General features: G+C 40.1%; 2 protein-coding genes across 6 annotated transcripts in view; one reads left to right on the plus strand and one right to left on the minus strand.

Moving 5' to 3' along the window:
• The window catches only part of LOC131694290 (negative elongation factor E), a 315,399-nt gene that overhangs the window by 128,405 nt on the left and 174,228 nt on the right, over nucleotides 1–12,766 (plus strand). The window lies entirely within an intron of this gene.
• The window catches only part of LOC131694289 (uncharacterized), a 79,548-nt gene continuing 67,098 nt past the window's right edge, over nucleotides 317–12,766 (minus strand). For all 4 annotated transcript variants that reach the window (XM_058982895.1, XM_058982896.1, XM_058982894.1 and 1 more), the window contains one exon: nucleotides 317–7,583. In XM_058982895.1, the coding sequence (XP_058838878.1) occupies nucleotides 7,373–7,583 (211 nt within the window). In that variant the 3' untranslated portion in view covers nucleotides 317–7,372. The remainder of the gene's footprint in view (nucleotides 7,584–12,766) is intronic.

Consider the following 12,766-nt stretch of genomic DNA (forward strand, 5'->3'; position numbering starts at 1 on the left):
TATTTGATTACGAGTCCGCTAACTATGAAAGCTTGAGGCAAAAAATTAATGCAATAAACTGGCAAATGATTTTAAGAAATGAAGAAAATGTTGAAGCTGCCGTAGACATCTTCTACAAAATATTATTTGAAGTCATTCACGAAGATATACCATTGAAAAGAAGAAGGCGTCACTATAACTCAAAACATCCCATCTGGTTTAATAGAGAAATCAAAAATTTAAAAAATCGTAAGCAGAAAGCACACAAAATCTACAAAAAATACAACAGCGAAGATAACTTAACAAACTATTTAAATCTATGCGATCAATTGAACCTTGCCATTGATATCGCGTTTGAAGAGTACAATGCAAGAACAGAACGCAGTATAAAAACTTGCCCAAAAAACTTCTTTAATTACGTAAAAACTAAAATAAAATCGGATTATTTCCCAACAGAAATGCATCTTGATGGAAAGGTAGGCGATAACTCAGAGGAAATCTGCAATCTTTTTGCAACATTCTTCCAGGAAGTTTACACTACATTTTCAGAGAAGGATCGAGAGCGTGAATACTTTTCATTCCTCCCAGAACTTTCAAGAGATATTAACATTAAACAGATAAAAGTACATACAATCATGGATGCCTTAAAAAACTTGGATAGCTCTAAAAGCCCTGGACCTGATGGCGTTCCACCGGTGTTTTTAAAAACTTTGTCAATAGAACTAACCGCTCCTTTATTTTGGCTTTTTAACATGTCTCTAGAATCAGGTTGTTTTCCTAAAACATGGAAAAGCTCTTTCCTAGTTCCAATTTTTAAAAATGATAAAAAATCCGATGTGCGTAACTATCGTGGAATAGCTATCATCTCGTGCATTCCCAAGATTTTCGAGGCGATTGTTAATGAAAATTTATTCCACCAAATCAAGAACAGAATCACCCATGTGCAACATGGTTTTTTCAAAGGGCGTTCTACAAGTACAAATCTACTCGAATTCATTAACTACACATTAACAGCAATGGATAACGGAAACCACGTTGAAGCTCTTTATACAGATTTTAGCAAAGCATTTGATCGTATCGACATACCCATGCTACTTTTTAAATTAGAAAAAATGGGGTTTGAGCCAGGACTTCTTACATGGGTACAATCATATCTTACAAATCGTGAACAAGCTGTTAGATTTAAAGGGATAAAATCAATCCCAATTCAAGTTACATCAGGAGTCCCTCAAGGGTCTCATTTGGGCCCGCTATTCTTTATTTTATTTGTTAACGACATTTCCTTCATTCTAAAAAATGTAAAAGTTCTTATATATGCTGATGATATGAAACTATTTCTAGAAATAAGAAATGGTGAAGACTTTCAGACATTTCAAAATGCAGTAAATATATTTTATACATGGTGTAATAAAAGCCTGCTGAAACTGAATGTAAAAAAATGTAATTCCATAACATTGAGTAGAAAGAATAATATACAGAACAATAAAATCTTATTGGGAAATCAACAAGTAGAAAAGTGTGACAGAATAAGAGACCTAGGAGTTATCATAGATTCCAAAATAACATTCATAGATCATTATAACACAATAATTAACAAAGCAAACAGCACACTAGGTTTTATTAAACGCTTCAGCTATAATTTCCAAGATCCCTACACAATAAAAACATTATATGTAGCCTATGTGCGTTCAACACTAGAATATTGTAGTATAGTTTGGTCGCCTTTTTCAGCAACGCATGCAAACCGGATAGAATCAGTACAAAAGCAGTTTTTGATGTTCGCTCTTCGTAAACTAGATTGGACTGGACTACATTTGCCATCTTATGAAGCACGGCGCATGCTAATTGACATTCAAACCTTGAAAGATCGTCGTGAATTTTCTATGGTATCATTTGTAAACGACATTGTATCACATCGTATTGATTCAATCGAACTTTTATCGAAACTAAATTTTTATGCTCCTTCTCGACAACTACGTAACCGCAGCATCTTTTGTACAATTCGCCATCGCACTAATTATGCCAAGTTTGGCCCTTTAAACCAAATGATGAATATTTACAACAAACATTGCGAAAGCATTGACTTCACTATGTCGAAAACAAAACTTAAGCAGCAGTTTAAAGTAAACCAAAATTTTAACTAGTGTTAAGTTAGTTTAATAATTATTGTAAGAAACCGGTCTACATCTGATTGACGACTTGAAATAAATAAATAAATATATACTCCAGCGGTAAGGGTTGAAACGGAAGGCGTCGTTAACGATGAGAGTTTGACATGTGAGGATATGCTGCAGTACGGGGTTGGCTCTTTTAGAAACCGCTTACTTCAGCTAGTGAAAATACTTGAGTGCAAGCGTTTGCACTCAGTAGTAGTTCCGGGGGATGGTTTGAAAATATACCTCAATCAAACTCTTATTGGGTAACCTTCCCTGGTACCGCTTTACCGAACTACATCCTTTTGCACAAGGTTCGTCTGTCTGTCAGTCTATTCGGCCCGCTGTTGAAAATGCGGCAAGAATCATCTAGTTGATTCGTGCAGTAAGAATGCTGAGAAGTGTCCTTACTGTGCAAAGAGTCTGCATAATATCTCGGTATGTTCCGCGTGCAAACTACGTGAAGATAAACTAAAACGTTTCCTTGCGGGACGTTCCGAACTTTCTGTTGCAGCAATGCCGAAGAAAGTTACGCTACCATCCTCAACAAACCTCTATGTTCTCTTGCCTCCTAACAAGGCTGGTATCCCACAAGAGGGAGGAGAGGAGGGTGCCTAGAAGTTATAGTAAGAGGAGGAACATTTCGTCTCCTCAACTTCGTTGTAAAGGCCAGAAGTTGTCGCTTGACGGAGGATCCGAAATTGACATCTCTTGGAAGTGCTGAAACCAACCCGAAGCAAATAGATCGTGGTCTCGGAGGATTAAGATCAGAGAAGGAGTTTTCAGCACTTCCCGGAACATCAAAATCCCAAGTGTTTCTTGGTTTCAGAACGAGAGCGATCGCAGTACTGGAATTATGAAACTCTTGGACAAAGTGGACTGGATAATAAAAAACTTTCAATATAACGGATCCTATTAAAAGTCTATTCTCGTAAGAATATGTTTGAAGCAGTTGATTGCAAAATGACCTCTCCTTTCAACGATTATATCCTTCGATGGCTAACTCATCGAACGAGGTCACGGATTTGATCACCGTTCTACAGTGGAATTGCAGATATAGGTATCATATCGAAAATGAATTCTTTCGAATTTTTAATAAAAAGCTTGAGATGCGATGCATTTGGTGCAACTTTCGATGTTAACTTCGATTTCCCCAATTTTAATATTATTGGCCTGGATCGAGATACTTCATACAGAGGAGTACCTTTGAGGATCAAAAAGTGCTATCCCTTCTACAGAATTAACCTTCCCTTCGATAACAGGTATTGAAGTTGTCTGTCAAGTAAAAACCAAAGGCAAAGACCTTTGTATAGCTTCCATATACCTTCCCCCTTACACCGCGGTTAGGCACCGACAGCTACACGACATCGTAGAATTCCTGGCTGTACCGTGACTAGTTTTAGGATACTTGTGCTTTAACTCTCATGGTACATCGTAGGGTTGCGTCTATGATGATAATTAGTCTTCCTTAATTCACTATGTTTGCGTTAACTTTAATTTGACAATTTTAAACACTGGTAAAATGACACGAATTCCTGCTCCCCCAGCGCGTCTCAGTGCATTAGACTTATTTTTTTTAAATCTAAAGATTTATTTGCACAACTGGGTCTTTTAACTTTTTTTACAATAAGTAAACATAAAAAAAAATGCTAAGAATGTCGGTCGGCCAGATCTTGTTGACGCAGTTTGCTGCCTGTTGAGATCCTTTTCCTTGGCGGTGAAGCCGCTTGGGGGCCATTCAGTCTGCCTTCTCTCGCGTTATCGTTCCCGTCCATGTCATCATCGGTACTGCTTTCTTGCTCTTCACGATCAAACGTTCTTATTTGTTTCTTGTTCTTACAGGTCGCTGTTGCAAATCCGTCTTCATCGGTATTTGCTTCTTTATTGGCGATGCTAGTTGTTGGTTTGGGAGCAGTTGTCGTGGTCGTTGTACCTGCATTATTGGTTAATTGGATCGTTGCTTTTGGTTTATCTGAAGATGTCGGTGGCTGCTTGTTAGAGTTGGCTGTAGTAGATGAGTTTTGACTAGTTGCTGCGGCGCATGTTTTTCCGTAGTGGGCTGTATGGTTACAGAATTGGCATGTTGGTGTTTGCCGGGATATGTGATTAGCGTTGTTTGCTTACAGGTCACGCCTTCCTTCGGTGATCTGCATTCGATAGTCATGTAAGAAGGTATTGGTTTAGTCACTCGCATCCTCACAATACGAACGCCGTTGGGAATGTCGGTGAAAAAAATTTCTCCAGGTGCCATGCGTAATAGATTCTATTTCTCCGTATTGCGACATGATTCGTTTGATGTAATCTTCCCTAGTGCGCGGGACCAAATCATGGATACGCACGTCCAAATCAGCCTCCGACCGCAACTCGTACCGGCCGATTGCAATGCTGTCCTGTGTCCGGAAGCTTTTCGAGAAAATGATACCGTTCCGTCTCGACAATTGGGTCGAAATGAATAGCTTACTGTCAGATACACAATTTGGCTTCAACAAAGGGACGACTACCTTGCGTTGTTGTCAACAGAAATTCAAATGGCCTTTGCCCGTAAAGAGCAAATTACATTAGTTTTCATGGATATTAAGAGGGCTTCTGATTCAGTTTCTATGAACATTCTTTCTGAGAAGTTGCACCAGCATGGAACAACTTTTTGCTGTGTTGTCGGAAAAGCACATGTACTTCTCGCCTGGCGGTTCGCCAACGTTGAGGTTCAGCTACATGTAAAGATGAGGGCTCATGCCTAAGCCCTCATCTTTACAATTTTTACTTCAATGATATCGATGACTGTCTTGACATATCCCGCACGTTAAGGCAATGATGACGTTGTGGTTTCTGTTACGGGAACCAAAGCTGTCGACCTACAAGGACCATTGCAGAGTACCTTGGACAATTTATCTACTTGGGCTATTAAGATGGGTATCGAATTCTCTACGGAGAAAAATGTGCTAGTCGTATTTTCCAGGAAGCGTGAACCAGCAGAACTACAGCTTCTATGAATGGGTCAAACTATCGTTCGGGTCTACTCAGTAAAATATCTAGAGGACAGGTTTGACTCGAAAGGTACCTGGGGATGCCACATTAGATATCTGAAACATAAGTGCCAACAAAGGATCAATTTTCTTCGCGCAATAACCGGAACATGGTGGGGTGCCCACCCAGGAGACCTAATTAGGTTGTATCAAACAACGATACTGTCAGTAATGAAATACGGATGTTTCTGCTTTCGCTTTTCCGCAAACATACATTTCATTAAACTCGAAAGAATTCAGTATCGTTGTTTGCGTATCGCTTTAGAGTACATGCAGTCGACCCATACGGTACCCATACCTTCGATGCAAAATCGATTTTGGGAACTCTGATATCGATTGCTCATTCAATGCGATATCTTGAACCCATTGGCGAATAAAAATTTCGAGAGGCTTGACGAGCTAAATTCTCAAACCCGTTTCATATCCCTGCACTTTGACTGCATGGCGCAGAAAATTCTTATAATCCCAACTGTGCTCATTTCTTAGATACTTCTGAATCTGCTGTTTTCTTCGACCCATGAAGAATGAGATTCGCGGAATACCGGATCACATACGCCCGCAAGCGGTTCTTAGATCTTTTTACAATAATTTCCGAAAAGTACAGATAGAACCTCGAAGAGTCCACTGGCTTCGGTATTTTCAATCAAAAGTTCATCGCATTCTACAAACTCAGTGACCCTGCATCAGTTTACGTCGCAAAACTAGCTGCTATTCAGCATACCCTTGGAGTCATAGACAAATTAACCGCTGACCATCACTTCATTGTTTCGGAAATCTTATAAGATTACCTTGGTTTGAATCTCTACTTATTGTTCCATTCCGGACAATGAGAAGGCGGACTCTTTAACTAAGGTGTGTGCTCTAGAACGTGACATTTATGAAAGATTGTTGAAATTTGCGGATAGATTTTTTTTCATTTTATCGTCCGTCTCGCATAGCCTCTCATTCTTCCGCACATATGACATTTGACAGTTTTCCCTGGCTGTATTTGACAGTTTTCCCTGTCTGTATTTGACAGTTTTCCCTGACTGCATTTGACATTAGGTTTTTTCGTGTCCAAACGTCCCGTCTCAGGTAGGAACCTAAGGCATAAGAACATGAAGAGTTTTGTCCTCTTTCGTATAGTGTCTTTGTGAGTGTATTACAGATCTAGTTTCTTTTTTCATCATGGCGCAGTGTCAGCTGAGTTTATTAGATAAATTGAAAAGTTAATGTCACGATAAACCTAACTTTTTATGTCTTGGCTTCCTGGCTGCACTATTTATGAGTTTACTTGCTCCAGGACTACTAGAGATTATTATGCCATATTTATATTGTATATCCTTCATCGGATGGAAATACGAATCTATCCATTGACTGTGTTGTCGTGTGCTTCAAAATCGAATTCGAACATGTAGGATGGTAGGAGCACGCTATACACAGTTGCAGCTTACAAATAAACTATTCTATGTTTAATAGAATTGGAAATGTTATGTGTATACATTTGGTGTATTCTACTGTTCTGATAAGTACCTTCTGCTACAAACAACTTAGCTTTATTCGATCACTATGGAAAGGCGAAACAACGGTTATTTGAAATGTGCTGCCGAAAGTGTAGCCGATAGTACAATTTGATATAGGACTATACTTGGTCTGGAGAAACTTACGGAAGTTAGAAGAGGTGCTTTTTGTTGATATTTTAGTCAAAACTTCCTAAGATGTTAACTTTTTTGCAAGGTCATACGCGATAAGTTTCGCTCGTGGCGGTTCGAAATTGGCATGTTTTTGTTTTCCACTTATTCTATTGAATCGAATTAAACAAACGCATTGTTGTGTCAACCATTTATCAAATAATGTCAAAACACAGCTTCATACCACACTACTTTACCTAGGTATATTGTTTGTATAGCAATAGTTAACATTGAACAGTGAGCGAGATCACAAAATTGTAGTAATTTGTGCCAAGCCGGTGACGAAGTCGTCATCACTTCCGCTGATGCAGGTGATTCGTTCCGGAACAATGTCCTCTATGTCTCGGCTACTGTGCAGAGACTTTTCGCCACCTCGTTTGTCACTTCCGCTGCGGTGGCTCGACGAATAGCTGACGGCTTGGCCAATCGAGTTGCGGTCCTTCGAGTTGTTGGACCCACTACCACCACCACCACTACTGTAATGATGATGATGATGATGATGGTGGTATGACACAGGATAGCTGGGATGGTTACCACTGCCGGATTGCTATGTATGGGTGGAGTGCGAATGGGCCACCGATATAGAGGTAGTCATGGCAAATGGCCCTTCCTCTTTACGACGCTCGTGCAATGAGTCGTAAAACGGAAACTCACAGCACAAGATGAATTTCAGTGCTCGTGGAACTTCTGAGTAGATTGCTGGTGGAATCGGAATCAATGGTGAGGTGCACGCTTTGTATTTTCGGTACTCCAGATCGCTGTGAATGTTAAGAAATGAAATAATTTAGTACTTAAAAGGGTTGGTAGTCTTATAATAATTGAAATTTAAAAAAAAATTAAATTAAAACAATAGTCATTTATGCAAAACTAGACATTATTTAAATACTACGAAAATGGAAAAGACTGTAGAAGAGTCAAACGAGTCTCGATTTTCGGAAAGGTATTGTCGCGCTTATAATAAAATCTCACATAACATGCGTCTTAAATACGCGTTAAATATGGACAAAGTTGCTCCGTAAGTCGTCTTTCGTGTTACTATGTTTTGATTGCCCCAAGGTTTTGCTGTATCGATTTCGTTGGCTGTTTTCGGCAAAGACTAAGAGAAAGGAAAGCAATAAAATTGATAGACGAATTGGTATTTTAGAGTGAATCAGTTATAAATTTAGAACGGAAAACTAGGACTAGGCAGGCTCATATGGGCATGATCGAAAGAAAATGTGAAGATTCTTTTGCCTTCTGCTGGTAGGACGCAGGCCGGAGCGGGAAATGCGGTGGGAATCAATTTTACTAAATTATTTGAAGGATGATACCTATGGAAGAGATGTTGCAAACTCTACTGTCTCTACTGTTGGGGAAATCCACATGATGTCCCGACATATCCCGTGTCCAAATAGGGCGAGGAGAAACTGAAGCGTTACCTTCAGGGACGACTTAAGCTATATTTTGCAGAAAAGCTAAAGATACATACGCCACCAGGCTCTGCAAATATCTATACTAACTTGTCTAGTGACGAATGCGACTCTGATGACCTCAGGAGGAAACATCTTCGGCTGTGTCTAGAAGCAATAGAAAAGCCCTAAGCTTCGTTGTAAAGGCCATAAGGTGTCTTCCAGTTCCTTCAGAATAGCTGCTCGAGGAAGTACTGGTGCAAAAACGAAGCAAGTAGCTCCTAGTCTGAGAAAATTGGCTCAGAAAAGGAGTTCTACATTGGAATGGCAGAAGCATTATTCCGTAAAACGATTCTCTTGAAATTTTACTAAACAACTTGAAATGTGAAACATGGCTTACTTCAAAATTGGATCTCAACTTTCACGATTTCAATACTATTCGCTCGGATCTAGAATACTCCTATGAAGGAATACTTTTGGGGATCAAATGTGCTATTTTCAATCGAATCGACCTTCCCTCGACACCAGTTATTGAAGTTGTCGCTTGCCTAACTAGAATAAAAGGCAAAGACAAAGCATTGCTTCCACCTACATTACCCCTAGAGCATCAGTTGGCCACCGACGGCTTTGAGATATTGCAGAATTCCTCCCCGCTTCGAGGCTAGTTTTAGGTGATTTGAACTCCCACGACATGAGGTTGCTTTCATGATGATAATCGATCTACCTCATTCCACGAGCCTAGAGACAATTTCAGTGTGACCACTTTGAACACAAGTGAAATGACACGAATTCCTGCCCATCCAGCGTGTCCGAGCGACTTAGACTTGTCCCTGTGCTCGACGTTGCTGCGGTTAGATTATACGTGAAAGGTAATCCCTGATCCCCATGGTAGCGACCATCTGCATAACCGGAGTATGGTTGGGTGCCAACCCAGGAGACACAGAAAAGCCTTGTGGTAATTTACCGCACGGTATTATCCGAGTGGATTTAGCCCCGAATGGCTCAAGTTCATAGAAGATCTATATAGCGTATTAGATAAAGAGAATGACGGCAAGCAAGAGGAATGTCGGGAAATGAATGGTTGAAAGGTCGAGCCATTTGATTTATCTAGCAAGGCTCCGAGTTATCTTCAGAAAACTCGAAAAGTTAACTTCAGAAAAGGCTTTGCGATCGCCAAAATCAACTGCGTCTTCATGTGCAACTGTTACGCACTTACAAGGTAGATAGTGGAGCAGTTCAGCCTAACGTTGGAACAGTTAACTGAGCAGTTGATCGGTTGAAAGCCGGTAGTCACTGGTGATGATTTTAACGCCTGGGTTGTGGAGTGGGGTAGTAGATTAACCAACACAAGAGGGTGTTGGAAGCTCTAGAGAAGTTAGAGGTACGATTGTGCAATTAAGGTTCCGTTAACACTTTTCGGAGAGACAGGAGGGAGCTTATCCTCGACGTCGCATTCTGTAGTCCTATATTGACGAGGAACATGGACTGAAGAAGTCTTCGTCAAGGTAGTCCGGCCGGATACCGAGACGTTCTAACTGATGACCCTATGAGTCGTGAACGCCTGCAAAACAATATCGTCGGATGCAGTATGCAATATCGCCGGGATGATCCCCATTTGCCCTCACCCTGGCGGAGGATATCGAGTACTATAATCGGAAAAACGCCAGAAAAGGGAAGAAGATGGTGCGAATGGATTTGATGGTGAGCTGGTTGTAGGAATGGGACAATACAGAAAAATGGTCGACATACACACTTAATTTGAATTACTGGGTACAGTAAAATTTTACAGGGGTTATGAACAGCAAACCGTTCAGTAATCAATTCAGTAAAACAATGCCGTTACCGAACTCTCCGCAATCCGTTCTATCCAAACGTCAAAAAATATTAGTTCGTCAACAGTTTCCTCTGAAAGTGGCGACTAGACAAAAGAGATTATACCTATTAGAGGTCGCATGCCACTGTTAAAACTGAAAATTTATCATCTCGCTCTTACATATGCTAGGCCCATTAGTTTGACACATATTGCCCGGGTTTACACCTGTCAAACTAATGGGATACAATATGCTAGAGCGAGACCCCATGTTTCAGTCCATGAATACATGGAGATAGTAGCACTTTGCTCCCTCTAGTAGTTATAATCTTTTTTGACTTGACAGAAGATTTGCTGTACCTTTTTGTATGTTTTTGGTAATGTTGGTACAATTTTGCCGAACAATCAGTCAGTATTTTACTGGATAATGTTTATGTAGGGTAAGGTGGGGCAAATCCGACCTAGTAAATGGTTTTGGCTGTTAAATGATCATTTTACATCGGATCAAGTCGTTTTATATACCAAATTAAAGGTGAGACTCTTGGGCAACTTTCTGTATATATCATTTTATTTGGAACTTTAGAATATCTTGTGATACAAGCGTTTTAAAAAAATGTTCATTTTTGCTGTTTTCAGAAATGGTGGGGTAAACCCGACCCCCTATGTTTTTGGTTGATTTAGTGCAGATATTTTCAAAATTTTATGGTTTTTCAATAATAAATAAATGAATGTTGTGTCATTGAATTGTAACATAAAGAAAATGGAGTTCAATGTCAACCTTGGAATGCTAAAATCACGAGCAATAGCACGTAATGATATTCCCATTTGCATCGGAGTAATTGCTCTATGAATACTATAATCATCACGTTTTTGTGTCTTTCGTTTGTAATTATGAACCATTTTGCATAAAAATGATAAATAATAATAATAAAAATATATTTCAATTTGAAAAATAAAAATTTTCTTAGCAAAAAAGCGGTAGGATTTACCCCAATATTTAGTGGTCGGATTTGCCCCACCGCGTCATTTTTCATTACGATGCAATTAAAAAAATACGAAAAAGATTGTACTAAATTCTTCTACGCACTTTGTAGGATTTTAATCAAAGAATTCCAATCCACTTACATTTATCATGCAATCACTTTAACAATCAGAAATATCCTGTAGTCAATGATGCACAAAAGTCAAATCAAAAGTTGTAAAAACACACTTTTTGTCGTTTGAGCATCTCAATGTAGACTAATGAAATGCTGTCATACCACCATTATGATTATTTTCGATGCTTTACACGACAACATTGATATTAGTTCGCGTAGTGCTTCTGATTTTCGGCAACAGAGGGGGGTCGGGTTTATCCAACGGTCGGATTTGCCCCACCTTACCCTACCGAAAAAATAGAAGTGCTGATAAATTCAGTGAAACATATTGCGGGTTTCAGCAAATTATTCCAACAGTTACTGAAAATCTTTACCGCTATTTTTTAAACAATTTGCTGACAGCTCCGTAAAAATTACATTTTACTGTGCAAGTCGTCGGAAGAAATTACTAAACAACTTTTGGCTGGCTTAGTGTGTACCGATTCATCCTAAACCAGTTGACGTGGTTAAATAGAAAGCACATAGAGAACTTCCACCTGACACAGCTTCTGTCGGGCCACGGCTGCTTCAGAAAGTATCTTTATCGAATCGGGCACTCAACGTTACCATTGTGCGCGGAGTGTGAGAACATCCAGGATTCACCGGAGCACGAGGTCTTCGAATGTCCGAGGATCGAAACGATACGCTGGGAAATGCTTGAAATGAGAGGGCCGGTAATAAACCCGGAAATGTTGTCAACAAAATGATAAGTGACGTAATCACGTGGAACGCGGTCAGCAGTGGTGACGCAGATTATGACAGCCTTTCAGCGGAAATAGAGTGGTGCACAGTGAGCAACGGTTTCGGGAGATCAATTTGAATTACCATCGGGAAACTCTCTGCCGCAGTAGGCTGAATCTACCACAGGATTAACCAAGTAAACCGTGACAGAGCACTGGGAACAGAAGAAGAGTCGGTGTCGGAAGAACTTCTTCCGCCAGGAATCATTCCATCGGCGTAAGTAAGATTCACCGACGGGGACTAGAGTGTATAGATCACGACGAGACACCAACAGGAAGGACCGAACCGACCTCGGAACAGAGCTGGTTGGCTCGGTTTCGGGAGAACTTCTTCGTCGGAGTAAGCTAGGTCCATCGTCGGGGACTAGACCGAGTAGTTCGCGAACAAGTCGTGAGCTCAACGAAGAAGTGGCGCTAAATGGCACAAGAAGGGAGCCAAAAGACCTACAGGAGTTGCGGTGTTAAATGGCACTGGATATAGAGCTCGAATAGTTGCGGTGCTGAATGGCACAAGGGAGCCAAGTCGTAGTGTTGAATGGCACAAAGGAGCTGAAGGACTTGGCACCCAGCTGATTGTCTCCTCGAAGCATATTTACCCTTTCTGTATTTTTCTAGTTCCAATGATTAAATTCAATATTCTGGTTACTCATACAAATAGTTCTAATTGACTCTCTTAGACTCAATCACTTCTTCTAGTATATAAAACGGTGTTCCTAATTTTAAGGTGGTTATAAAACTGTTCCCCTTTGCTTAATATAATTAACCCTCTAGTTCCCAACACCGCCTCTAGACGGTCTCTATAAAAATCTAAATAAAACTACTAAAACATGATTGCATGTTGTCATCCGCACTAGCATTTCTTCCCAA

This window comes from Topomyia yanbarensis, chromosome 3 (genome assembly GCF_030247195.1).
Source record: "Topomyia yanbarensis strain Yona2022 chromosome 3, ASM3024719v1, whole genome shotgun sequence".
NCBI classification, from domain to species: Eukaryota; Metazoa; Arthropoda; class Insecta; order Diptera; family Culicidae; genus Topomyia; species Topomyia yanbarensis.